Genomic DNA, 27,320 nt, shown 5'->3' with positions numbered 1-27,320 from the left:
ATTTAACTATAAATCATTCATAACAAAGTCTTATCTTAAGCAGCCATGTGTATTGTAAACCTTATACTTCTAATTATTTTAGGGAATTTCAGGGATTAGTAGCAGGTTGAGAGAGAAACAACCCAAATCTTCTCTTCAGTTCAAGACTTCCTGTCACATATTTTGTATTGTCTATGATTGAACTTATGGATTGTTATTTAATGATGTCTCATACCACCTCTCTCCCCATTTTACCTGAAACTTGAGAGCATACATCTAATAATTTTATACTGTTTTAGAATATATCTTTCTTAATAGTCATATATATTTCATTTTATAATAGTATTTAAACAAATTAATGTTATTACTTACTCTGGATTTTTTACTAAAAGGCTCTGGATGAAGTCTGTGGCCAGCTGTGAAACTGATGAAAAAGTTTCTTCTGAATAATCTACATTAACTTGGGAAATATTGAGGTATGTTTCTTGATTATCTTCTCCCACAAATGGGGATGTATGAGTTAACAACATATATGTTATTATACCAACGTTCCTGAGAAAACAAATAAGGGAGAAGATGGGAACTTAAAATGTGTGCTAATCTTAAAACATCTATATAAAGTCAAATTGATTCTCAACATATTCCTGTCCTCAAAACTTGTACAGTTAAACTACAGATTTTAAATTGCTTTTCAAAGTTCCTATAGTATACTACTAAAACTGAAATAATTATGTTATCTCAAAGTTTGCCTCACAGAAAAATAATATGAGGGAATGCACATGTGTGTCATATAATTATAAATATGATGTATTAAATATATATCATTATATCTACAGTCTGCCCTTCACACAGATATACCTGTTATCAAGTACACAAAGCTGCCCTGAGCAGCATTTCCCAAATGGTGTCCAATGACACAGTAATGGTCTGTGAGACATAAACAGGAGACCATGCAAACAGAGTCTGCAGGTTTGGTAAAGCACAATATTGGGCAGGCAGATTTTTTTTAAATTGCAAAATGCTTAGAACCGTAAATATGTTAATGACAATTCCTGTGTTCAGGAACCAGAAAAAGGCAATACATATGGCACCTATTTCACCTGATTATTTAGCCACAGGACCCTTTTTTCTTGGCAAATCCATTACAGTCCCAAACATGGAACACAGGGAATAAGTCTAAACTCTTCTACTTGGCCTTACGGAGTCAGTCTTCCACTGTGGTCCCAACTAAAGTTCCAGTATCAATGCCAGTTCTACTCTATGACATTCTCTCTGTGTCAGCCACACACACTCACAATACCTGAGAAATATGCTCCCATAAAACTAAACTTTTGCATGGCTCTGACCTCATTTTTCTGCTGAGCAAAATACCTTCCCTAGTTCTCCGAGACCTAGACCAGATGTCTCCCATCTGGTGCTTGTCTGCTAATTCCTCCATGCTTATTAAATAGCATTTTATCTTTTTTATAGAACACGTAACACAGTACTGTGACTATTTTGTTCTTTTACCAGAAGGAGTCTTCCTCCAGGAAAGGGATTTTCCTATTTATTCCTGTACCTTTGGCTCACAGCCAGAGTGTTATTAAAAAGAATGAACAGGTAAATGTTTTCCTGTGGCATAATAATGATACTTGAATAACATCTTTTAAAGAAAGCTTTATTATTTACTTCTGGAACCAAAGAACCCTGGAATATATACTAACCAGCTTTTAATAAAGGCATTCAAGTTATTAACAAAATCTTACCACATGTCTGTTGCTGTGGTAATAGGATCATAGTTCAGGATTTCTGGAGCTGAAAGAAAAAAAATAAAAAATAAAATTCAAATTCAATACTGACAAATTTAAAAATGTGAAAATTACTTTATATTAAACTGGATTTAATTGTAAAGAACTACCAATATGATCAGTAGAAATTTAGCATAGTATTAGTTATCCTGTGATTAGACATTTAAACATATCTAATGTTGAGAAAATTATAGAACCAGATGGTTCAAAAGCACCAATTATATTCTTGAAGTAACCAGTAGCTATGTAGTATTTTTTTTTAACCATTGAGATTAATCTCAGAAAAAACAATTATGAAGAAGTAAAATGTTAGAAGCTAGAATCTTTTTACAGTTTTAGTTTTATCACTCTGTTAGGAATTAGTTTGAGTTATTTTATTAGACTGATTTAAGTTTTGCTTCTCAGGGTAAATAGAATCATATGCATTTACAATGACACTATGAGCAAATTAAGCTTCATGGAAGTGCTTTAGATTTTCAAGTAGATTAAATATCCCCTTAAACTACAGAAAACCTAGTTTCCTAAGCAATTAATTTTCCATTGTCTCCTCCCCCGCCAAAAAAATTTTCTAAAAGGTGCAACATAAATTCTCTATACTTTCTAAATATTACCATAACTTTCAAATTAGTAGAGTCCAAACTAGGATCTATGATTGAATAATAACTTTTTTGTTTCACAGTATGGTTTCATAATTTTTCCAAAGAGAGACTGTTTCTTAAAGCCTAACAATTTTGTTAAAGCCTTTGAGTCACATATGTTGCCAGCCTCCATTGCACCACCTACCACCTTTTCACATACTTCTGTGAGCTGTTTTATCTACAATTACAATCATTATTCTAGGACACTGTAGCCTCTATTAGCATTCAAAAGTTAGTAATTTGCTTTGCTTTTCATTTTGGGAAAGTCAGCTGCCTAGCTGAGTGGCACTTGTTCTGTTTACTTGTATCTTTTCAATGCCTGCATGGGACTATCAATATGAGCAACAACAAAAAAGTGTAAAAAACTTGTTATTATAAATTAAAATACTTTATGTATTGCTTCATATGAGTTAAAAAATCTTTCATCTGCATGATCTTATTTGTTGATTTAGTACAATATCCCTAGATTATCTAATTATAGGTTCTTTTTGACACCCCTATCAAACAGGCTTCAAACGCAGTGACATTTGATTCTGTTTTCCTCTTTTTCCATTTTTTCCTGCTCCCTAACTTCCCTTTTACCTATTTTTCTCTATTACAAAGCTTTTACACACAAACATTAAACTTTTAACTTAGATGTCCAATGTCCTGTAAATTGTTGTGAATGTCTCAATTCACTACAGTTCATTTAAATGTGCCATAAGCAAATTTCAATGCACTAAAATATTTGAACCAAATATATCCTGGAATTATATGCCCTAAAATATAGTTCTATACAGATATCATTTAGTTAATAAATTTCAAAATGGTATAGAAAGTAAAAGGAAATTCTTACCCAAGTATTCTGGTGTTCCCATGATTTCCCGAAGTTCACATGCATTCCCTATTTTTCGAGACATTCCAAAATCTACAATTTTTATGTCCCCAAGAGGGTATATGCTGCTCAGTAATATATTCTGTGGCTAATAAAGCACAACAAAACAATGATAAGTAATACAAAACAATAAAAGAATACTAATCTCAGATCACAGGTAAATTAAGTGGAACTTATAGTTTAGCTATTAAACATTTTATTGAGTCATCCATCGAACATTTACTGAACTACTATTTAGGAAAAGCTATATATTCAGTGATAAATAAAGTAAAAAATATACTTCAAGAGGCTTCTTGGTTTGAATAAAAAAGGTGGGTACATAGATAGATTAATTGATTATGAGATATAGAATACTCAGCAGTAAAGACTACTTAATTCTGCCCATTAGAAAGTCCAAGAAGGCTTTGCAGTAGAGATGATGCTTAAGCTGAACCTTAAAGGATAAATAGAAGAATGCCAGTTAGAAAAGTGTTCTGGGGAATAGCATGACAGAAGGCATGAAGGAATAAAAATGCATATATTTCCAGGAACATAATGGTTCAATACACTGTGATGGTTCTGGGTCTGACCATTCCCAGGTTTCTACCTGAGACAGAAAGAGGAGTGGTGGGGTATATGAAAGGGAGATTGTCCAGGAAGAGAAGAGTCCAATGTTCAAACAATAAGAGACAGTTTGATCCAGATTTTAAGGTCCTTGTATGGCTGCAGAGGAAGGATAAGGAGAAAGGATAGTAACATGAAAGGCTGAAGTGGGATCTCAGGGATTGGGAAGGGGCCTGAATGGTCTGGGGGTGGGGGGAAAGGAGAAGCCAAAAGACTGAAAGCCTCAAGGGAAAGATGAATGAGTATAATGGGAGTAAAGGAATGAGGACTAGTAGGTTACCTTCAAGATGGAGATCAAAATTAAGTATTTTAGAGATAGACAGTTTTATAAGATAGAAAGGTCCAGGATGTGGCAGTAAGAGTGGGATGGAGTGACATGATGGTAGGATTAGAACATATAGTAATGATGGTTTTTAAGAGCCCAGTGATTAATCTGAGCTGCTCACACATGCAGTCTTCCCTCTGCCAATACAGAATTAGTCCATGTAGCATATGTGCAGTCTAGACAAGCATGATCTGACTGTTGTTTCCTCTCAATACCAGCTTGCAATTAATTGTGCAAAGCAAGAGCAGAGAAGGAACAGAGACGTAGTGTTACTTAAAATCACATTACATTACCTTTAAATCAAGGTGTACAATGTTATTCTGATGTAGATAATAAACTCCTTCAAGTATTTGTTTAATGAGTCTGATAATGTCATTTTCAGAGACCATTTCAGCCAACTCAGGTAAACACAGATTGAAAATTTCTCCACCTGCAGCACTGAATAAAATTCGAATAATAGAAACTTGAAAAATCATTGACCTAAAAATGACAACTTTTAAATACTGTATACCTTTAAGTAAAAGACACGGCCATCGAAACTTTATTCTCTCTCTATACACACATTTAATGGGTGGGGTGGTCCTGGGTGGGGGGGAATCTTTAAGGAATAAAATAAATGACAAGAATATTTTGAATTCTGGGTGCTAGTACTTATTTATGAGCTCAGCTCTGCTCTATTTTACTCATTTATTCATTATATATAAATTTAGTTAGCAGCTATATATAGATATAGATATTTTGATCCTCATGACAATCAAGTGAGGTAGGTGGTTATCATTCCCATTTTACAGATAAAGAAATAAGTACAAAGAGGTTAAGCTACTTGTACAAGGTCATATAGTAAATGGGGGTTGGGGGGACAGAATCTGAATAATATGGATGAGAATCTGCATTCTTTACCAATATCCTGTACTGCAGCTTCACAAAGAATACTTGGGGCCAGAACCCAAATCTTAATTGTTTTTTTTAAGAACTGAAAATCTAAGAATGTTGACAAAAAAAGCATTATGAAAAATTCCTAGGTTTGGAATAAAATGATTTAAATTTAAATCCTAAACCTGCTATTTATCAGCAATATAATTTAGGGTCAATCACTTATTTGAGCTTCCGCATCTGTAAAATAGAGATATTACTGAACTCAACAGATTTTTTTTTGAGGACTAAATCTAAATAAATGAGATAAAATTTGTCAGTCAGAACATCATGCAAAAAAATCTAGATGGTTATTAATCAAATTTATAAGGTATGTTCGGGAATATCTCAAGTAAAGCCTATTCTATGTAATAAAATAGAAACTCATTTATTTCACAAAACACTATTTTCCTCCCTTTGGTTCACTGCTGTATCCACAGCATCAAGAACAGTGTCTGACATGTAGAAGGCACTCATTCTCTTAGGATGAGTTCTTTGCTAGGCCCTTTGTAAGATACATCTGGTAAGAAGTCAGACCAAATAATTGGAAAGTATAAGAAAACTGTATAAAATAATGACATATCCACTATTAAGATATGGAACATACCAAAAAAATATGGAAAATACCAGAAAGATCTGAATTCTTCAGTATCTGGCAGTATATGGCAGCATAAATTCATTCTTCAACACTTTATATGTACATACCAACATTTACATTACACTCACTAAAGTTAATTCAATAGACAGAACCCTCCATTAATTCTAAAATTCAAAATAGAATCTAAGAAAACATATGTAAAGCACTTCCCAGTGCCTAGACCTAAGAGGACAGCAGGTTGCTTATAGAAGTGCCTACTGAAATCAAGACTGTCTGGCTTCCACTCTTGACTCTGCCACTAACGAGCTACCTGAACTGGGACAAAATGTGTTTCTGTTTCTTCTATTGTAACATAATGATACATAACAAAAAATGATAGCTCCTACTTCAATGGCTTGCTGTAAGAATTATATTAGATAAACCATGTAAAGTACTGAGTACAACAAATGTTATAAGCATCAAAGCAGATCATCTGTAAGTATTTAATACAGTGTCTGACACATAGTAAATATGCAATAAATATTAGCTATTATTATAATGAGCCAACAAATATTAATTCCAAATCTAGCCAACATCCAGCCTTTCTGAATTTGGGGGCTTCTTGTTAAACTCTGATTATGAAGGCAATTTTAAAAGTCTTTGCTAAATTAAAATTCATTTTTAGAAATACTTATACATATAAAAATGTACATAACATATTCTTAAGTGAAAAAATGGGTTATAATAGAGTATACCTAGTAGATCACAATTTTGTTTCTAAAGGTATACATACATAGACAGAAAAAGAAGAATAATTTTAAAATACAGGAATATGCCATAAAAGTAACCACAGTTTACAAATGATTTCTATTTTCTATACCTTCTAAATTTAACACAATAAATAGGTGTTACTTTTATACGAGGAAAAGTATACTAAGGGTTTCTTGTTTGTTTATTTCAGTAACAAGATCAAACAAACACTATGATTATCAGTCAATCACACTGTCCCTACCTTTTAGTTTGGCAAGCTGACCAATGTCTTTTGTAGGAATGCCGTTTTTCCCACAAAAGAGGGAAAGCTCTTTACCATAGCTCTCCATAGGAGAAGTTAAGAGGAGGGGAAGAACAGATAACATAAGAAGCAGACTGCAGAAGTTAGTGGAAACTGGAAACTGGAAACTGGAAGCATAAATGGAAGCAGTGAGGAGTAGCAGACTAATAGACTCTTTGTTAAAACATGGCATCCAGAGCGGTGACTACAGAGAAGAAAAGATATCTCTGTAATCAGAGAAGCCACCTATATCATTATCATTGCCCTGGAAGGTAAATTCAGGTATTTCTACTCTTTCTCTCTTTGTTGAAGAGTTTGCCACCTGAAGGAACTCAACCAACAAATTTAGAAATTTGGAGTATTCACGTTCTTTTGCTTATGTATTTGTATATGTGTTGTGTACACTGTCACGTAAATCTATGTGCTATATACTACTTAAATCTACATTTGCCTTTTACGGCTTTCTAACGCACAGTTTAGATATTAGTAGGGAAGTAGAGAATTATCCTTTAGAAGAACTCCCATAACACAATAAAGTTAACATGTAAAAGATTAAAATCAGAATATTTTCCTATCCAAAATAATAAATTTCCCTGGGTACTAGAGAGCCAAGATTTTCAGTAAAACAAAGCAATATCTCCCTCACCCATAAACTACAAATCTATTCATATAGCTTTGGAAATCACAGTAAAGATTTTTAAATTAAGTATTTATTTTTAGTGATCAAAATGAAGTAGTTTTAAATTTTTTATATTGAGTATCTTTCAAAATTATATTCCAATGCTAATGAGGGGAAACAAAACCCATGGAATTTCAGAATGGAAAGAAACCAGCCAGAGTATTTCCTGTCTCTAAATTAGAATATGTGAAGTAAATACCAATCTCCCTTTTTGGAGGATTATTTTAAAAATCAAATGAAAATATAGATAAAGTGCTTAGCATGGTGCCTGCCATATAGTAAATGCCCAACATATATTATTGTTGAAATGTTTTGCTATGGTCCTCATCATTTTCTACTGGGTCCATAATATTTACTTAAAGATATTTAATAGGCAACATAAGCTGGTAATTTCTTGACAGAAAGAAATTATTATTTCTCTTCCATATAATTTCATAGAGTTGACTTGATAAACTTATATTTATCCTATCCAATTTCCCCTCGAACTTTGCTATATCTAGGACAAAGTTCTTGTCCCATGTTTTCTAAAGGTTATACATATTCTTTATAATCAATTTTAGTTAGCTCAGAACTCAGCATTAAAAACAAACAAACAAACAAAAACCAAACTCAATGTGCCCAATTAGATAACACTTTCTTTCCAGAAGTTTTAAAAAAAAAACCTTGTATATATTTTATTTAATTATCAAAAAATGCTTTTAAAACACTTGTTATAGAAAAGTTGTTGCCTCACGGAGAGTGGGGATGGGTTGACTCAACTATCCTCAAAAATTTCCCCGAATTTATAAAGAGATCTAATACTAACTCCAGAATAGTATTTATATGACTTTTCAAATAGTTAAAGAAAGGGCTAAAAAATAATTTAGACTTTATAAATGGTAATGAAATACTTTCCTGTGGACTAAGTATTAAGATAAAAATGAAAGATTTAGTAATTGTTAAAAACTGTTAAGTTGACTGCAAGAAGTTAAGTTTAATTCACAAAAGTAAACAAGTTAATTTGGTTCAAACAATTGGTTTAGGTTAAGTGAAGGCAAAACAAAACACAAACGCAAAAATAAAACAGAGCTATCAGAACCCATAGTTTAATAGTTCCAAAAGAAGGTTTAAGTTAGAGTCATATAATTAGCAAAGAGTACCTTTTTAAAGTAATTATGTACCATCCATATAAAGAGAAATTTGACAACATCTAATACAAGCACATAGGCATTTACTCCCTGACCTTGCAATCACATTTATAGGAATTTACACTAAAACTATACCTCCACAAATGATGGCCATCCAAAGAAGACTGAACAAGTGGTACACCATACAGTGGAGAACTATACAGGCATTTAAAAAATAGCAATAATAATAATAATATTAAGAAAGATGCCTATGAACTATGAATATGAAATGATTTCCAGGATATAATGTTATTTGAAAAAAAAAGCAAGGCACAAAAAGGCATATATAATATGCTATTTTTTCTGTAAGAAAGAAAGGGAAATATACATATATACAAACTTGCCTATATTTGCAAGAAGAAACACATAAAGAATGAGTCAGAAACTAATAAATATGGTTACCTATAAGGTTGAGTGGGAAGAGAGTGGAAAGGATAGGAATGGCAATAAGACTTTGTAGTATACTTTTATAATAATTCAAATGAATAGCATCAATGGTTACCAAAACCACTAGATAAAAAGCTGTTAAAGAACAGAATATTCACAGTCTTAAAATATTACCACATAGGTTACTTATTAATTTTAAAGGGGAACATGTTCCTTACAGTGTGGAGGGCTGGCAGACTCCACTTTAGCCATGTTCTAATTAGAAAAACCAATAATGGAACAATCCGAATGTAACTGCCACCTCATGTGTTACAATAAGAAATACACATCATCATCCACAATGTCCCCATGCCAAAAATATTTAACCTAAATCTAGTCATGAGAGAACAATGACACGAATCCAGGATGTAGAATACTTCATGTGAAAACAGATACAGATTTCCCCCAAAAAAGACAATGTCAGGAAAAATAAAGTGACTAAAGAAGTTTAGCAATCAAATAATAATGTGTGAATCTTGACTGGCTCTTGTACTGGAATTTTAAAAAAACAGGTCCATAAGACATTTCAGGGATAATCCAAAAAATTTAAATATGAACTATATATTTGATGATAGTATCGGATTAATATTAACTTTCTTAGTTTTGATACTGGTATTGGTTATGTAGAAGAATGCCATTACTCTTCAGAATAAATACTCTGGCAAGTGAAGAAGAAATATCGTGATACCTACAACTTTCAAATAGTTTGGCAAATATGGCAAAAGGCCAACATTCGGTGAATCAAGCTAAAGAGTATAAGAGTGTTAATTGTACTAGTCTTTCAACATCTCTGTAGATTTAAAATTTTCTCAAATAAAAAAGTCAGGGAAGAAAAATGAGTATGCAGGTTAGTTTGACGAGAAGATCAAATTGGCAACAGTAATTAGAGTAAAGGATTCCACTGTTTTATTTTTACCACATAAAAAATTATGCCACCTACATAGCTAAACCTGCCCAACACATTTTTACCTTTGGCTGAGATTGTGTGATGTGACAACGCCACCTCAAAAATGATACGCATAGTAATAAATTTTAATAGGTCCTAGTTGCTTTGGTAAGAAATTAAATATATTTATCCACTCACATTTACTGATTGCTTGCTACATTTCAGCCACGAGATACAGTTCAGCCCTTACAGAACTCAGTTTACTGGGTAGGGTATCTGAATTAATTTTCAGAGTATGAACAAGGTCCATCCATAAAATGTGTTAAAACTTTTTGATGTATTTTGTTGTTGCTATTCGGATGAGCACCCCCAAGAGAGAATTTCATGAAAGTGGTCAATGCTCCTATTGTATACTCACTCTCCAAACCTAGTATTCCATTAATTATTGTTTTTGAAAAATATTAGCTACTTTTCACATACTTCAAACATGAAGATGTCATGCAAGTAGATAACTTTTTAAAGGTCAGCTTAAGCATTTGACAAAAATAATCCAAAAATGTATGAAAATGAAATCCTGTTGATAGAATCCCGGTCTTCTCTGCAATTCTAATTTATTTTGAAGGTACTATAATATACCGTAATTGGTATGTTGCTGTTCTGGGAGATATACATAGTATTCATTTTTAAACAAACTATTTGTAGGTTTAGCATTTTGCAAAATAAGCATTTTCATTTACAAGTTCACTCTAGGCAATCATCTTTCCTGGTACAAAAATATTTAGATTTTAAATAAATATATAAGCAAAACTATTCATCCCTTAAAATAACTGAACCCTAAAATTTGACTAATACACTTTTAAATTCAAAAAGGCAATAAAGCAGGTTAGCTACTAAAAAGAATTACTATGTTTATAATTTTTTTTTGCTAAAACACATCTCTAGTTTTTTTTATAAAAACTATTTTGTAATAAACTATCAGAATCTAAAGTACACTAAACATAAACTTAGCTGGTCTCTTCTAATTGTTGCAGATGTTCAGATACACATTTTATATAATTATAATAAATGTGTCAGACCGTCACATTTTAGAGTAACACATCAATAAAAATACTGTTTTAGAGTAACAGGTCAACATATTGGTTAACAAGTCAGTTAGTTTAACCATATTCTATGCCGACTTGACAAATTATTGAAATCTAGGTGTTTTCAACTTTTCACTGACTTGTGGGACGAGATATATTTTTTTTCTTATTGCTATAATTCCTAACATAGTGTTTTGCACATCACACATACTAAACACGTGTTTTTTTTTAACAAACTATGTGGTTTACCTTTCATTCATGCAAGTTTACCTTTTTATTCTCCTTGGGTCACTTCCTTGGATGTGCTTTTCAAATAACTGAATATACAAATTATTTCAATCCTATTTGCCCACCAGATTGTTTTGCAGAAAACCTCATCAATTTTCTGTGCCATTAGCAATGAAAGTATACTCATTTCACCATATTCTGCAAACATGGTATTGTCATTTGTTTATTGAATGCTGTTTAATTAGTTTTTGAGTATGTGTGTGAGGCTGCACATTAAGTTTTGTGAAAACATATAAATATACACTATGTTCCTCTAATATTTTATCAACAGGAATCTTTACAAGTTCTTGTCTTACTTTTATCATTCTTGTTCTTGACATTTCAAGCAACCTTATCCAACAATTAAAATAGGTACTATAAATTTACTTCAGTTTTTAAAAATGTATACTTACTGTTCCAATATCAAAATGATTTCACTTGTATTTTCATAGACTTCATGAAGATTAATTACATGGGGACAGGACTTTGCCAATTCAAGTACTGCAATCTCATGTAGAATCTCTGCTCGACAATCCTGCCCTCTTCTTCTCTTTTTCAGAAATTTTGCAGCATATTCTTGACCAGTAGATTTTGATATACATTGTCTAACCACAGCAAATTTTCCTCTGGGGGCAAAAGTGAGGACAATCAATTTTAACTTTTCCATTGAGAACAATATTAGTATAACAAAGATACTGTTATATCTCCAACTTTGTCAATCCTTTCAAATATCCGTGTCATCAGGAATTTATCTTTGTTCTCTTAACCTAATCAACTACTGCATGTATTTTTATAAAATTTATAGTACTATCACATGAAAATATAAATGGCAAATGTAATAACAAGGTAGGACAATTATATTTGTTCTTTACTATTATATCATTAATATGATACATTACCATTGTAGGGGGAGATCTCATTTGCCTACCAACTCCATGCCATACTCTTGATATAAATTATTGTGTTTAAGTATCACAACAATCCTACATAATAAATATTATTCTGTTTGGCAGACTCCAGAGAATATACGTATCTTGGTCTATTTTCAAAGACCAAGAGTTTCACATTAACCCTCTATGAAAAATTTTAGCTTTCCTTCAAATGAAAAAAATTAAATGCAAAAATGGGTATTTGACTTATTTACTTTTATTGGTGTAATCATTTTGCCTTTCAACATCACTTTTAACAAGCTTTGAAGCTTTCTATCACAATTTGTCAATTGTTCTACCAGAGTATCTCTTAGTATTGCTCAGTACCATGAAGCTTGTAACAGATACCAAAGGTATATACATCTTACGGAGAGTATCCAAAGACACTTCATGATCAAGTAAGAACATTCATGGTTATCAGTAGCTACGTACAAACACACCATTAAGGTCATGTTTATCATTTTAGGAATAAACGCGTTTTAGCTCTTTCCAATAACAGTACTCAACATTTCAGCCAAAATTTTAAAAGACTGGCAAATGATGTATTCTAAGACTATAGTCACCCAAAATTTAGTTTCTCAAAGACCTAAGCTACTTTGAGTCAGATTATTTTAAGAAACTAATAAAAGCTATTGACTACCTACCCAGAAAAATGCACACATGCCCTTATATAGAAAGTTTTACATATAATTACAGAAGGTTTTCAGATTTCGAAGACCATCCATAAACTTCCTAAGCCTGGTCCAGGGGATCCAAAATTAACACCTTCTATCCTAAGGCTCAAATGACTCACTGGATACTAACAAATCAGGTATAAATAAAAACCTATCCTTAATACACTTGGGATTTGGGGTGGGAGTCAGGGACAATAAATAGCTTGACTGTATTTTTACTTGCTATTCTCAAGCGGCAGGATGACAAAGATCCCTACTCTTTATATCCCAAATTTCCTCAAAATTGGTGCCAATGAAAAGCACTGGAAACCAACCTGAGAAGGTATAGTTACTAATGCAAAAAACTATTTTTTAAAAAAAGTGGCCAAGCTATAATTTGATTCTTTTACATTTATCAAAATAAATATCAACTCAGAAAATTTGTATGCACAAACTTGATTTTTTGATAGAACTTTTCATTTAAGATTTGAGAATGCTTAATTTAAATTATATTTTCTTACTATATACAAAAGGAATACAAATCAACGCATTTTAATGAGCACACAAAAAAGTTAATCAGTCCCTTTGTTTTATACTCAAACTGCCCATGTTTTATAGATTTTATACTGGATAAACTGAGTCAAACTAAGAGTAAATGACTCATGAAAGGTCATATATGGAAATGGAGTACCACGACTTAAATTGTGGAATGTGAAATCCTAGCTTTCTGTTCTTACCATTACAAAACAATTCCTCCCTTTAAGATAGTTTTTTTTAAAGAGGTAAATTCACTTTTGCCAACTCTTACTTAGATTTAGAAGTGAAAATTTGTCTAAAGCAAAAAGGAAACTTTGAGTTTTATGAAGAAATTCACCTTGTAAATCTTAGGAAACAAACTAGTTAGCCAAGAAATCTGTCCACCTGAAAAACTTTATAGTACCAATTGTGACAATTAAGTTCTGCTGTAATTTTACAATTATATCTATAAGCCAGAATTTTCTCAGGAACAAAGAGCAAAATTAAATAATAACACTTTTACCTAATTGTTTCAGGTATTCTCATGAGGCTTACAAGTATAGTACTTATTAATGCAAAGCAAAGATGGTCAAATGATACTGGTAATAATTTGCCAATGTTCACCACTAAGTAAAAGCTCCATGAGGGCAGAAACCCTATCTGTCCTAATTACTACAGTAATTATAAAATCTACACTTCGCTAACTAACACATAATAGGAACTGAATATCTGTTGAATGAATGCAAGAGTTATGAACCTACTATAGTACCATACATTGTGCTATTTTGTATACTGTACTTAAAGCATTTACATTTTTAAAGCTTATTTGAGACTCAAATAAAATTTTACATACATATTCATTTATGTACTGTTAAATAAGGTAAACCTTTTTACCATAATTATCAGATGACTTAGGGAAAAAAAGCAAGTATTCGTTTTCCATTCTAAAATGCTAATTGTCATTTAGAAGTATCAAAAATAATATTTAATACATAATGTTCCTATATCAAATTTAACAGAAACATTTAAGAAAATTTAAAACCCTTAACAATAGTACTTAATTCATAACCTAAAAAGGCAAGGCTGTCTAGATTTCCCAGCAGCTAAAAGGCCTTGTTAGTTACCCTTCTACATTCTAGAATAGACAATAAAATGTGAAAGGATGGGGGAGGGTAAGCCACAAAGGAAGCTGACGTTTATTTTTGCATCTGCCTCACCCTTCTAACCGCAAGAAGTCCTATGAAACCTTGATTCAGTTGGGGGAGGGGTGGAAAAAACTTACCCAACATGTTAAAAAACAGGAACAATGCAAAGTTTTTTGAGAACAATCAAAAATGAACTGTTAACTTTTACATATTTTCTTCTAATTTGCTGAAGAAAAATAAATTCTGAAACACTAACATCTTAAAATTAATTAAAAAATTGATTTATAAAGGTAATTTTGTAATCACCACATGCTAGAATTATATGTTTGTATGCTTCAAAATGTACGAGCCTCAGAAGAAACAAGATTATGATCCTAATTTTCACTTTGCAAAAGTATGGGATAATATCAAAATTGGTAAAATATTGAAAGAATTTAAACCAAGTTCATGGCAGATGAAAGGGCATGATTTCCAATTTATCAAGGTTTACTAATTAGACACATCAATATTTACCATGTAACTCATTAGCTCATATCAATTAAAAGAAAAAAGTTAGGTCTCTTTCATGAAGGTATTAGAAGATGAAATATTAGCCATCTGAATTTGTTTTCATCAGATTCTACCATGAGTGTTTTCTCTAACATGTTGTATACTGAGTCAAGTTTATGACTGTGATTTATGATGGCACCCCATTTACAAAACAACTTAGAATTATTAATATTGTTCTCGAAGTTTAAGTTCTCCAAAACCGTCAAAGAAAAAAAATTAGTCTTTCTAGCTCCGACACAGGCTATCTCAATAAAGTTCTGTCGTATTCTAGATGATGAGATATTGACAATATTGTGTCCATTCTAGACTTTCTCATTTTAAAACTGATGATGGAAAAAATACAAAGTGGTCCAGAAGAGGATAACTGGATCAAGGAAGGCTGTCTGAAAATCAGGTCATAAGATGACCATTTAAGGAAACTGGCAACATTTTGCTATATTCAAATCTCTGAAGGGTTTTTACACGGACATTACATGCAGCTACAAAAGGAGAACTATGTATAGTGGGTAGAGGTTAGCAGAATAGAAAACAGAATTCTGTGCCCAAGAGGTGCCCACAAAATGGAACAGACCATTCTGAGGTAGTGAGTTCCGTATCACTGAAGCATTCAAATTGAGGCTGGGTAAAAAACTTGTCAGGAAAATTTTAGAAAAGACTGCTGCACTGTATAAAAAAATTATATTAGAAGGCCACTGACCACCGAAGTCCTTCTAATGTAAAGATTCTATGACTATTTAATGAATAGTGAGATACAACTAAAAGAACACTTACTCTTTCCTGTATAATGCAAAGAGAAATAATATAGATTTAGAACTAAACTATTTCTTGAAAACATTCTGAAAGGATTTTGAAACTATATTTTATAAAAAAAAATAAATCATTAGAAGACCCAAATATTTTGCACACAAAATTAAATAAATATGACATGAATACTGAAATATGCTTTCACATTTAGTTCTTAGTCTGATGAGGTAGATATTATCACCCTTATTCTGCAAAAGAAAGACTGCATCCAATATCTGACAAGTGAAAAAGCCAGGACTAGCCTTTATCCTTGACATAAAAGACCACCAAGAATAGAATTACTTGCCATGGTTCAGTCAATTTTTGTTTTCACATTGAGATTTTCAAAGATAAAAAATCATTCACACTATTTTACTGTGCATCTATCAATACAAATACGGACTTTTACCGTTTTAATGTAAAGATCAAACTGAAGACAGAAAATGATCACCATCCTCCCCCCCTTGGTTAAGTGTTTTTAATTTAAAGCTCAAAATGCTGAATATATAACAAATTATTTGGTATATCTTTTGTAACTTTCATATATATTAAAATGGTAGCGCTAAATGGTCTCATAATCTCAGTTCACTCCTTGGTCATAAGGAATTTACACCTTCGTTAAACCAAAACAGATTAGTATCAGTGTAAATACAGGTTTTACTTACAGTACATGCATTGTTTGTCATACAGAATTATACTATCAAATATGAGTCAATTCATTTTGTTTAGAAAAGAGGAGAATCTCCATATTTATTTTTTTTAGCCCAGCACAATATCCTAAGAATTAAAAATTTTTTTATTCAACAAAAACTTCTATGGCATTCTACTAAATACTTTACAAATATTAACTAGTTTAATCCTTACAACAACCATATAAAATAGATAACAATTATCTTCATCCCTGGTTCTCAGATGAGGAAACTACAGAACCAAGAGGTACAGTAATTTAATTGAGGTTAAATAGTAAATGGCGGAGCTCAAACTTGGATGTGGCAGTCCACTGTGCTAAGCTGCCTCTTCCCATGCACAGCCTCAAGTAAGAACCCTGACTTCCTACCATGGGCTCTGAAGCGAGGTGGGATGTATCACATATGCTCACTAACCCTCCACGGATTTGATTTCCAAGTCAGTTAAGACTAAACTCTGTATAACATCAGCAGAGATGAGAACTTTTCTTTCTAATCATTGCGAAATAATAATCAAGTGAGTTTTATGAAAGTATAGACACAGAAATCCTAAATGTGAATCTAAACACATACACATCAAAAGTTTCCTTACCTTCCTAGCTCTTTGGATGTAAGTGTATAAAAATTATTAAAGTTTTCCATTTTAATTGGAGTTTGAGGAGTTGTAGTTAGCAAGCCCGAAATACTTCGACACTCAAATCTTCTCCTCGACATGTTAGATGACTCTCAGGTAGGCTTCTTCAGTCACTTATTTTCACCTATTTAAAAAAAGAGAAGATGCAGGATATAACTTAAATGCAATTAAGAAAAAAAAAAGATGTTATCTCAGATAGGATGTGCGTTATATTGTACAGCTCCAAATATAGCTATAAGATACAACCAAAAAAAAAAAGAAGAAAAAAGAAAGAAAGAAGAAGATTTAAGAGCATATTCTACCCAGAAGGAAGAAAAACAAAAAGCATACACATAAACTGGTATCACCTCTATGGTACCTGAACTAAGTTACTGACTTCATTTCAGAATAAAACTATTGAAAAATCCTGTAAGACCTCCCAAATTCTTAAAAAAACAGTTAAAATAAAATTGTAATATAAACAATCATTCAATTTCATTTTTAAACTCTAATTCTTTAAAGTTATATCTTCACATAACAAGATAATTTAACACAGCACAGTAATGATTATTCATTTTATATTTAATTTCACATGGCCAAACAAATTTGACGGTAAAATCACATGTTGTGAGTTATGTTACTGACATGTGAATGACTACAAGAAATGGACTTGTTTCATAGGCCTTAGAGGCAGAACATAACACAGAGCCTGCTATGCATGAAGAGCTCTATAATTTTGTTGGATGAGTGACTGACCACATATAAAGCCTTATTCTAGAGTTCTAATCTGTAACTGAAGCTCATATTTATCTGGAACTTTATGATATTTATGAGTATTCAGTTTTAACATTAAAACTACTATTTCATATTAACTGAATTCATATAATAACAGCAGACTATATATTTTAAGATATGCCTGACTTTTCTGCTATGCCTATCTAATAAGAAATCCAGTATTATTCTTCTAGCACCCTCTTATAAGAACCCCCTAAGCTTCTGTTCCTTCTCTGACACATTTTTCCTCCCCTTATTTCCTACTTGACATGTTCTTTTCTTTATCTTCCTAAATTCAAATGCCACCTATATTCAACTTAGCAAGTACGCAGTATGATTAGAGGGGAGTGTTTTCAGTTTCTGTGTCCTTTGAAAAAACAAAGCCCTAACTAGTTTTGAGGTACATCTCTAGTATTCCAAAAGTAGCAGTGTAGAATTCTGAAAATAACATTTGGACTGAATCACATCTGGGTCTGAATCCCATTTATCCATCATACCAGCTATGAGACATTTAACTTTGCTAATGTTATGGTGTGAATTATGTCCCTTCCCTCAAAATTCATATGTTGAAGTCCTAACCCCCTAGTACCTCAGAAAGTGACTGTATTTGGAGAAAAGGTAATTAAATTAAAATGAGGTCATTAGGGTGTGCCCTAATCCAAGAGGACAGGTGGCCTTATGAAAAAAATGAGATTAGGATACAGAAACACGTAGAGGGAAGATCATGTGAAAACATAGGGAGAAGCCCATCCGCAAGCCAAAGAGAAAGGCCTCAGAAGAAACCAGCCCTGCTGACACCTTGATCCCAAAATTCTACTCTCCAGAATTGTAAGAAAATAAATTACTATTGCTTAAGTCACCCGATGTACAGTACTTTGTTATGACAGCCTAGCAAAGTAATACAGCTACTTTAAAAAAGAAAGAAATATTTCAAATGTGTAGGAAGGGATACAAATATAACAAACACTTGGGGTTTTCAATCTTATTACTTTGCCACATTTTGTTTAAATTAAAAATAAATAAGGCAACATAGACACAGAGTCGGTCCCTTCTTTCCATCCCACTAGCACTGGGTAGGAGAGCTTATCATCTCCTTGCCAACATTTGCCCCATTCAGACAGTTTTGTGGTTTAGTTTGCATTTCTGTGATTACTAGTGAGGACAGCTTCAATTCTGCTGCCCCTAAAGTATGGATGAATTATAGAATGTATCTTGCAGTGCTCTAAATATTAAAAATTAAAATATGATGAACTCATGTAGAATCACACTGGTACAGTGCTAGTCATGAAAGCACATCATGATTGTTCAATAAATAAATACTGTTAATATTCTAATGAAAGATACTCTCCACACAGTCCTCTGCCATTTTTGAATAGCTGTACCCTATATTTCCATATACAAAACTCTCACCCCAAGTTAGCTTAAACTCAACTCTTAAATTCTGTCTTTTTATTCTGTTTTGATAACTATTTGTATACTTTTAGTTCTGATGGCACTCAGTTTCATTGGTCACATATTCTTCTCTGAAAAATCAATACGGTTACTAATTTCTGTGCTCAACCTTTTTTTCTTCAGGTCATCTTTGGACTTTTAAGATTTTTTTCCCTAAATTTAAGTCTATGAATTTGCATGCTTATGACCACATTTATGTTATTAGCATATATATAGAAAGAAGGGATATACCTGTATTATAGATACAAATTGGGCTACATTCCCAACATGGTTCCAAATCAGGCCTTAGGAAACATGAGCACAAGAACATGTCAAATTCACTCATACAGAGAGAGTACAGGCTCTTGATTCTAAGATGTTCACCTCATCTAGATTCTAGAATCTAAGCTGTTTATCTCATGCTGTAATATATCAGCTAAAAAGTGATCTATTCATAACAATCTAGTAGAATGGAGATATATTTTATAAATAATTATTTTCTGCTCTCAAGTTTCAAAAGAATCAATATGGATCTTAGATATAGTCAAAGACTTATGTTTAATGAAGCATGATTTATAATAGTTAAAAAAATAAAAAGCTTGTAGAATGAATGAATCCCAAAGTCCAACAATAGGGAAATGGCTAAATATACCTAAATAATAGGATATTATATACCTAATAAAAATTGTGCTTTCAAAGAATATTTTTGACTCATATAATACTAAATGAAAAAAGGAAGACAAAACTTTACCTACAGTATGATAATTTTGTCATATAAAGTATATGTATTTGTTATATATAATTTTTGATATATGTTACATAATTTTGTTAAATATAAAAGCAAATAGAGGAAAATACTGGAAAACTATGGCAACATATTAACAGTGGTTATCTTCGGGTGGTGAGATTATGGCAGTATTTATACTTTCCTGTGTTTAAGTTATCTACACCAAGCAGGTACAGACGAAAACTAATAAATGCCTTTGGGTAAAAAAGATGGCTTTGAATATATATGACTAGACTCTAAATGCAGAAACTCATCCATTTTTAACAGCAAAACATATCTCTTTACACATTAAGTGTTACTTGGCTGGAAGTTCATGAGCCATTATTGCTCAGGTTTTTTAAGGCCTCAACGTTTTCTCTGCATTTATTTAGAGCATATGGTGTTCATTATCCAAATAACGTCTGTTCTTATGCAAAGACCATATAAGCATTTAGGGTAAATACTAAGCAAGAATTAATACCTTGTTTAATACTGCATAGAAAGAACAATTTCATAAATTCTGAATTAATGTTATAGTTATAATTCTATATAATGAATAATAATTTGTAACCTTAAGACATATGCCTTTATTATGATATCACTTGGTGAAAATCCAGATTCATCCCGGGATCCCTCCAAAAAAAAAATCCAAAATGTGATATCCAAAATATAATACTAATAGGTATTAAGTTTTGTAATACCTATTCAGTTATATTAGAAGGAAAAAAAAAACTTACCTTTTTTAAAAAAAGGATTGAAATAAATAGTGTTAATACAAACAGGGCCTATTAATCAAGCTACTTAATAGCATTTCCTAATACTAGACATTGGCTTGTGTTTAATTTTTTACCTAACAAATTTTCCTCCCCTCACATGTACTGTTGGTCATCATAATGGATGAATGTACCATGGTATTTGTATATTTGTATGATTATAAATGCAGCTGAAAACAGCATTGGGTAATCAGCAGTTTTTAAAATACATGTTAGTACAAAAATCATTTTCTGAATTGTGATATATTTTACTCTGTCTCTGAATACGCTGGAAACACAAGCCATGTCTCAGAAAAAAGGAAAAGCACATTTCTGAAGGCTGAACTTTAAGCTTATCTACTTATTGCAAACGTACCTATATTACAAACTGCCTTAGGGATCCATATAGCATCCCTTAAGTGTAGCTTCCTTCTATTTACTGCACTTGCACCAGTTGCCACAGCCTAGATATTTTTTCCATTTCCTCTCCTTTGGCCAATTTTGCATATAGCGGAGCAAGAATGTCACCTTTGTCCACCAATCCCTCCACAAACAGCTTGCTGCCCTTCATATAAGATTTAATCCTTGGGCACAAGAAGGTTGTCAATCAGCTGTCTTTCCTTGCATCTTCCTAAACTTCCCACTGAATTCTCTTTAACTCCAACAATCACAGACCTTTTCTTGTTTTCTACCATAATTCACAGACCTATAACTGATTCTAAATTACCAATAGGTCTCACTCCATTTGAAATTCATCTCATAACACTATTAGGCTATACTAATAAAAAATCTCAAGGGACTTAGTACGTAAATTTGTGTGTGTGTGTGCGCACACATGAGTAGGTACACAATTATAGACACAATCAGGCACTAAAAACAGTAAGAGGATAATAGAAGAAGGCAAGATACAATTAAGCTTCCAATTACACAATACTATCAATACTAGGAAAAATGGCGCCTCAAGTTTATTTGCAAAGTTTTTTTTTCATTAACTCCCATTACAATAATCACAATAAGAATTCAGATATGGATCAGTGAAGGAAGGAAAAAAGGAAATGTTAGGCTTGATCTGGGCCTTAATTTACTCGAAGGGAGAAAGCAAATGTGACGTGACGTGATCAAAAGTAAGACAAACAGTCCCTATAAACCTCTAAATAGCTCTATTTAAAAATATTCATCACGATATTCATTTCAAAGTTATCACATAAAAATGTTTTATAAAATAGAATACATCATATAACACTAAATAAGAACATCTAGAGAATTAAATTATCTGCTCTGATCCTTGCATTAGCTTCCCAGTACCTACAAGTTCAAGTCCTTATAGCATGCACACAAAAGCCTTTGAGGCCAGGTACGCACCAGCTTCATTTCCTGCCACACTTGTAGCTCATCTTTTGCCTCCACACCTCTCTTATACTCTTCTGTCTGAACATCCTTTCTACCTTTCTTTAAATGCAAAAACTCTTCGTATGCATCCTTCTTACCTCAACAAAGAATGTCATCTCCCCCAGGAAGCTTTGCCTAAAACCCACAGGTTGCCTTTAATGCCTGTCCTTTATGCTCCAAATAGGAGGAACCTTGACATACCTCTTTACCTCAACATGTAACATGTTAGACTGCAATTATATTTAGTGTCTGAAGGGTTGCAACCATTTGCTTTCATGCCTAAACTCCCAGCATGGTGTCTGGCACCTGGTAGGAATTTTTTTTAAATGTCTGATGAACTGAATTGTTAAGAATTATGAAATATAGCAAGAAGAATTTTTAGGTACATCTTATATCTTCAAGGGTTTAGCAGAACTTGAGATCCATCTTGAAATTATCATATTGGAGCTTCAAATGCAGCTAATCTCCGCTTAATTCAGTATTTGGCTAAATAAAATAAGAAATATTTTAAATTGCTATCAGAGAACTTCAGTTCTAAACAGGATAGTCATAGTCTGGAAACATGGATAAAATTATAATATCATATATTTTAATACAATACCAACGGGCCATTTATTTTGTATTTACCTATCTTTGCAAACTAGGTGGCCACATGTTACTATACCTACTTCAGCTAAGAATATCAATATTTTAAGAGCTGCCTCAATCAGGAAATCCAGATACTTGTCCTGCCAAGGACTGATAAATCAAGATCTTCATGAGGTAAATTTGAAAGGCAATGGAAAGCAAAGTAAGGCACAAGACGACAGGGAAATAACTTTTTCTTTCTACATTAGCATTTATAGCTACCAAGTTTTCCCTAGGAAACAGAGGAACTGGAGATTTATTTATCTAGAATCCATCAAAATAAAGGAAGAACTTTCTGCTAGTGTGGCAGAAGGATCCATTTTTAATTAGTCAGTGATCAGAAGCAAAGGTATTTGTGTAGGGAAAGGGATGATGATGATTTTCAATTTCAAGGAAGAGACCGTTCCTTATATGTATTCTACTAACAGGTTTGTTTGTTCTTTTAAGATTGAATAGAAAGCATAATTCAAGAATTTAATCCTTTGAAAATCACAACAGGAAGGCAGCTAACTGACTCTAGTCTAACCAGTCTAGTATATACTATCCAAGGGCTAAAGTCCCAGGTAATGACCCCAGGCCTGATTCTGTGCCATGATAGGTAAGGCCAGGTGCTGTCTCTTCTACCTTCAGAAGGAGAATTAAACCCTATAATTATGGACCAGGATGGAAAGATGTTGAAAACGGAAATATAGTGGGCCAACAAACATACAGTGCTTGTCATTCATCAGATGGAAAATTAAGTTTCTGTTGTAAAATAAAGCACTGTTTACTTACAGCATCTCTGAAGTACTGTTTATTCAGTAAGTATTACAATGCAAAATGGAATATGATCCTCGGATTACAGATGAAACTATCATCTCACTGTTAATATTAAGATTTTTAAATGCTTCAAGTATAACTATTCCCTCTTTTGAAGAAGTTGCAAAGGGTCCAGGGTGCAACGACGTGTTGCATATAAATGTTAAAAGAAACTGACTACTTTAGATGTTTAAAGTGGCACTGAAGTTCAAGGTTAAATATATTTGGGGGAAAAAGGATAAATTAAAGAAATAAAAAATGAACAAAGTATGTCTTGAAACTTACATTTGTCACAACATATTTATATAAAAATATGTGACTTAATTCCTAAGTACCTTTGTTAATTATTTGTCTATTATCTATTAATGTCTATTATGATAATAGATATTTGTCTATTATCAAAGAAATACCCTTTGATAATAGTCTATCATAGAATATAAAATACTTAAAAACAAAATTATTGAGAGATGTCCCTGTTGGTCCAGTGGTTAAGACTTCGCCTTCCAATATGCAGGGGGTGTGGGTTCGATCCCTGGTCTGGGAGCTAAGATCCCACATGCCTCGTGGCCCAAAAAACAAAAACCCAAAAATCGTAAAACAGAAGCAATATTGTAACAAATTCAGTAAACACTTTAAAAATGGTCCACATTAAAAAAAAAAAAATCTTTAAAAAAATCATTGAATTTTGTCATCAATATTGTGGAAAATTAAAATAACTAAAACATTTAAAGTTTTCACAAGTGGAAAGTAAGTACATAAATGACTTAATGTTTTTGACACAATCAATACCCACAGAACACAAAGAATTCTTTAAAAAAAAAAAAATTAATCAAAATCCTTTAAAAGCAGTACCTCTAGAAGCACTGTCCTACTTAGCTGCCAATTTTTTTACAGGAAATATGCACCGCAATATAATATACGTGCAACTGTAAGACAATTTTAGGATTAAGTGAGAGTGTCAGCAATCGATTTCCTTGATTCCTGGGTTTTAAATTAGGTCTCTAAGAGAAAAACAGGGAAATTTTGATAAGGAAATTCTCTCTTATAATTATCAAACAGCTTCAAAAACAAAGCTTTTAAAACATATTTAAATGTTTACTTAACACCAGTAAAACACTGTCAGTGCAAGTCTAAAGATAAAATTGGAAACATGCCATAAAATGCCTGTACCTTCTTCAGCTTTGCTATTAATATGCTGACACAGTGATCAATTAGTCAAGTCCCAACGTTCCTAAAAACTGATTCTATCTTAACCAAATTGTAATTCAGTATTCAATGAGCCCAAGAGAAACTACAACCATTCTGTCCACACACAAAAATGAAAGGCCTTCAATAACACAACTTTTACTTTTAAAACTTGAATATATTGTCATGTAAATACATTTCACTTCAATTTCAGATCCATAATTTAGAAAAATGATGTAAAATGTATGATATGTACCTCAAAAATAAAGCAGCTATTAACAACTTCAGTTATTAAAATATAAGAAAAACTTTAAAAAACTGAACATCTGCTCAGAGGAGGATGAAGGGGGAAGAAGAGAGGTCTTAAACTAGGACACTGCTTCTATGGACTAGCTTTTTCAAAAACACACAATTTTACGGGTATGTAGTTTAACATTTATAAAACAAACATTCTGGAAGTTGTTGAAAACTACTTCTGGACAGTTTACTATAAAACTATAAAATGGTGAATCAATGACAAAGTAGGTTTATCATCTTTTCCTTTAATAAAATTGTGCTCCCGGGCTCAAAATGCCAGGTTACATTTGCTGCCAATTGCCCAATCATCTCAGTAGACTATGCTGTCTCAGGGCACATTCTCAAAGGCTTGAGAACCTAAAGGGGTGACACCATATCAAACATCACTGCTTATCATCAGTACCAGGGATGTAAACATTACGTTGGCAAAACAATCAGTGAATGTGACACACAGACCTAATATAATTGAATTCTGATCAGCATGTGGCTTTAAAATGTTTTCTTTTCCTTAATTTCAATTTGCAAATTGATGTTGGAGGGCCTCTAGTCCCATCACAGACAGAGGAAGAACGAACATCAGCTACCAGCTGCCCATAAAGTCTCTTTCAACTTCGTCTCTACTTGCCCCTCGAAGGGAATTCAAATGAAGAGCTATTCCCTACACTAAAACAAAGAGCTGGGTAAATGTCAAAATCGTAGCCGTCACGTAGTTGTATAGTTTGAGGATGGGTCGTGTACCCTTTGCGGTTTACATGGCGTCAAAATAAAACCAGATCGCTGGAAATCACAGAAACAACTGCAACTCGACTTCTCTATTCACTGACTTTAAAAAACTGTTCACAAGTAGTAACTGAAAATCCCCCACAAGATGAGCACAAACTTCTCTCCAGACGAAAGACAGCTGTGAGCAGGACGTGTCCACGAGTCCAGATGTGAACACGTCCTGTGCCTACACCACAGCTGTGAACTCGGCAGGGTCCTGAAGGGACCACGCTGACGAGACGTGGAAGGGTCGCGATCGAGCCGGTCGCGAAGGGGGCCCCCGCGGGACGCGACCCAGGGAGAGTCCGTGCCGGCCAGGCGACGGCGCGCACACATAGAGTCAGACAAACAGACACACACACACACACGCGCGCGCGCCCGGCGCGCGCGCTCCCCGGGCTGAGAAGGGTATTGGGAGGACCAGCCGCCGCTCCCAGCGCCGAACCCGAGGGAACCAGGGAAGCAGGACTCCAGCCGGAATGCGGCGAGGGATTCGGAGCAGTCGGGCCACCTGGGGGCGGCGGTGTCTGAGCCCATCTTCCCCAGGCCGGGGGTCAGAGGGGACCCCGGATCCGCCCACACCGCCTGGATCCCTCCTCGGGACCCCTCCCACGTTCTGGGTCTCTGTTCCACGGGTAAAGGGGGCTGGTTCAGGGGTTTGGAGTCGCAGCCCCGAGCCCACCCGCCAATCCCGGCAGGACCGCGGACGCGCGAGGCGGAAGACACTGACCGCTCAGGCAGCAGCAGGTTCTCCCGAGGCTGCCCCCTCCAAGGGGGCTCCAGTCCCGCCCCACGCAGGTGGGCACGACAAGACGCGTTCTCCAGCTCTAGCGCCGTGAGGTGCCGGGTAGCTCCGAGCGTGGCAGGACCCACTTTTACTCTTCTGGACAACGGCCAACAGTTGTGACCTGACCTCCCCGTGAGGTGGCTCCCGGCTACGGCAGCAAAGACGGTGACGGGAGGTTACAGTTGAGGTTTGAAAACTGCAGCCGCGTTGCGGGGCAGAGCTGTAGGCTAGAACCCACCCCCCGGTCGCGAGAGCCAATCCGAGCGTGCATGGAGGGCTGGGCTGTCACGTGAGGAGAGGGCGGGGCGCCGGCCAGCGGCGCGTGCTGCGAGGCGGGGCTCAGTGGTGAGGGGGTGCGGCCGCCGCCCGGCGGTCGGAAGCTGGGCGGAGCTGCAGAGCAGGTGGGGCGCGCTCTCGTAATTGCTGCGAGAAAGGAGTGAGGAGGGCGCCAGCCTGACTGCGCATTGGGCTGTGACTCCGACCTAGTGCATCCCGGCCTTCCGAGTGGCAGTCCACGCGGTGTGAATATCTGAGACTGGGGAGAGGGAAGAAGGAAAGTTAGTCGCTGCTTCTGACTCATTCCCAAACTTCTGTGCCTGTTTTCTGACTCTTCCCGGTCGTCTTAT

General features: G+C 34.1%; 1 protein-coding gene across 1 annotated transcript in view; it reads right to left on the bottom strand.

Moving 5' to 3' along the window:
* The window catches only part of STK17B (serine/threonine kinase 17b), a 31,869-nt gene extending 4,976 nt beyond the window's left edge, over window positions 1-26,893 (bottom strand). The window contains exons 1-7 of the mRNA XM_082397420.1: window positions 26,638-26,893; window positions 17,106-17,271; window positions 11,666-11,878; window positions 4,500-4,644; window positions 3,240-3,366; window positions 1,725-1,773; window positions 352-531 (exon numbers count right to left, since the gene is read on the bottom strand). Coding sequence (XP_082253546.1) covers window positions 352-531; window positions 1,725-1,773; window positions 3,240-3,366; window positions 4,500-4,644; window positions 11,666-11,878; window positions 17,106-17,227 — 836 coding nt within the window. The 5' untranslated portion in view covers window positions 17,228-17,271; window positions 26,638-26,893. The remainder of the gene's footprint in view (window positions 1-351; window positions 532-1,724; window positions 1,774-3,239; window positions 3,367-4,499; window positions 4,645-11,665; window positions 11,879-17,105; window positions 17,272-26,637) is intronic.
* Window positions 26,894-27,320: the final 427 nt, after the last annotated feature.

Source organism: Balaenoptera borealis, assembly GCF_965194805.1.
Source record: "Balaenoptera borealis genome assembly, chromosome: 6".
Lineage (NCBI taxonomy): Eukaryota > Metazoa > Chordata > Mammalia > Artiodactyla > Balaenopteridae > Balaenoptera > Balaenoptera borealis.
The sequence above is the reverse complement of the archived record's forward strand: the minus strand, read 5'-3'. Positions and strand labels throughout refer to the sequence as shown.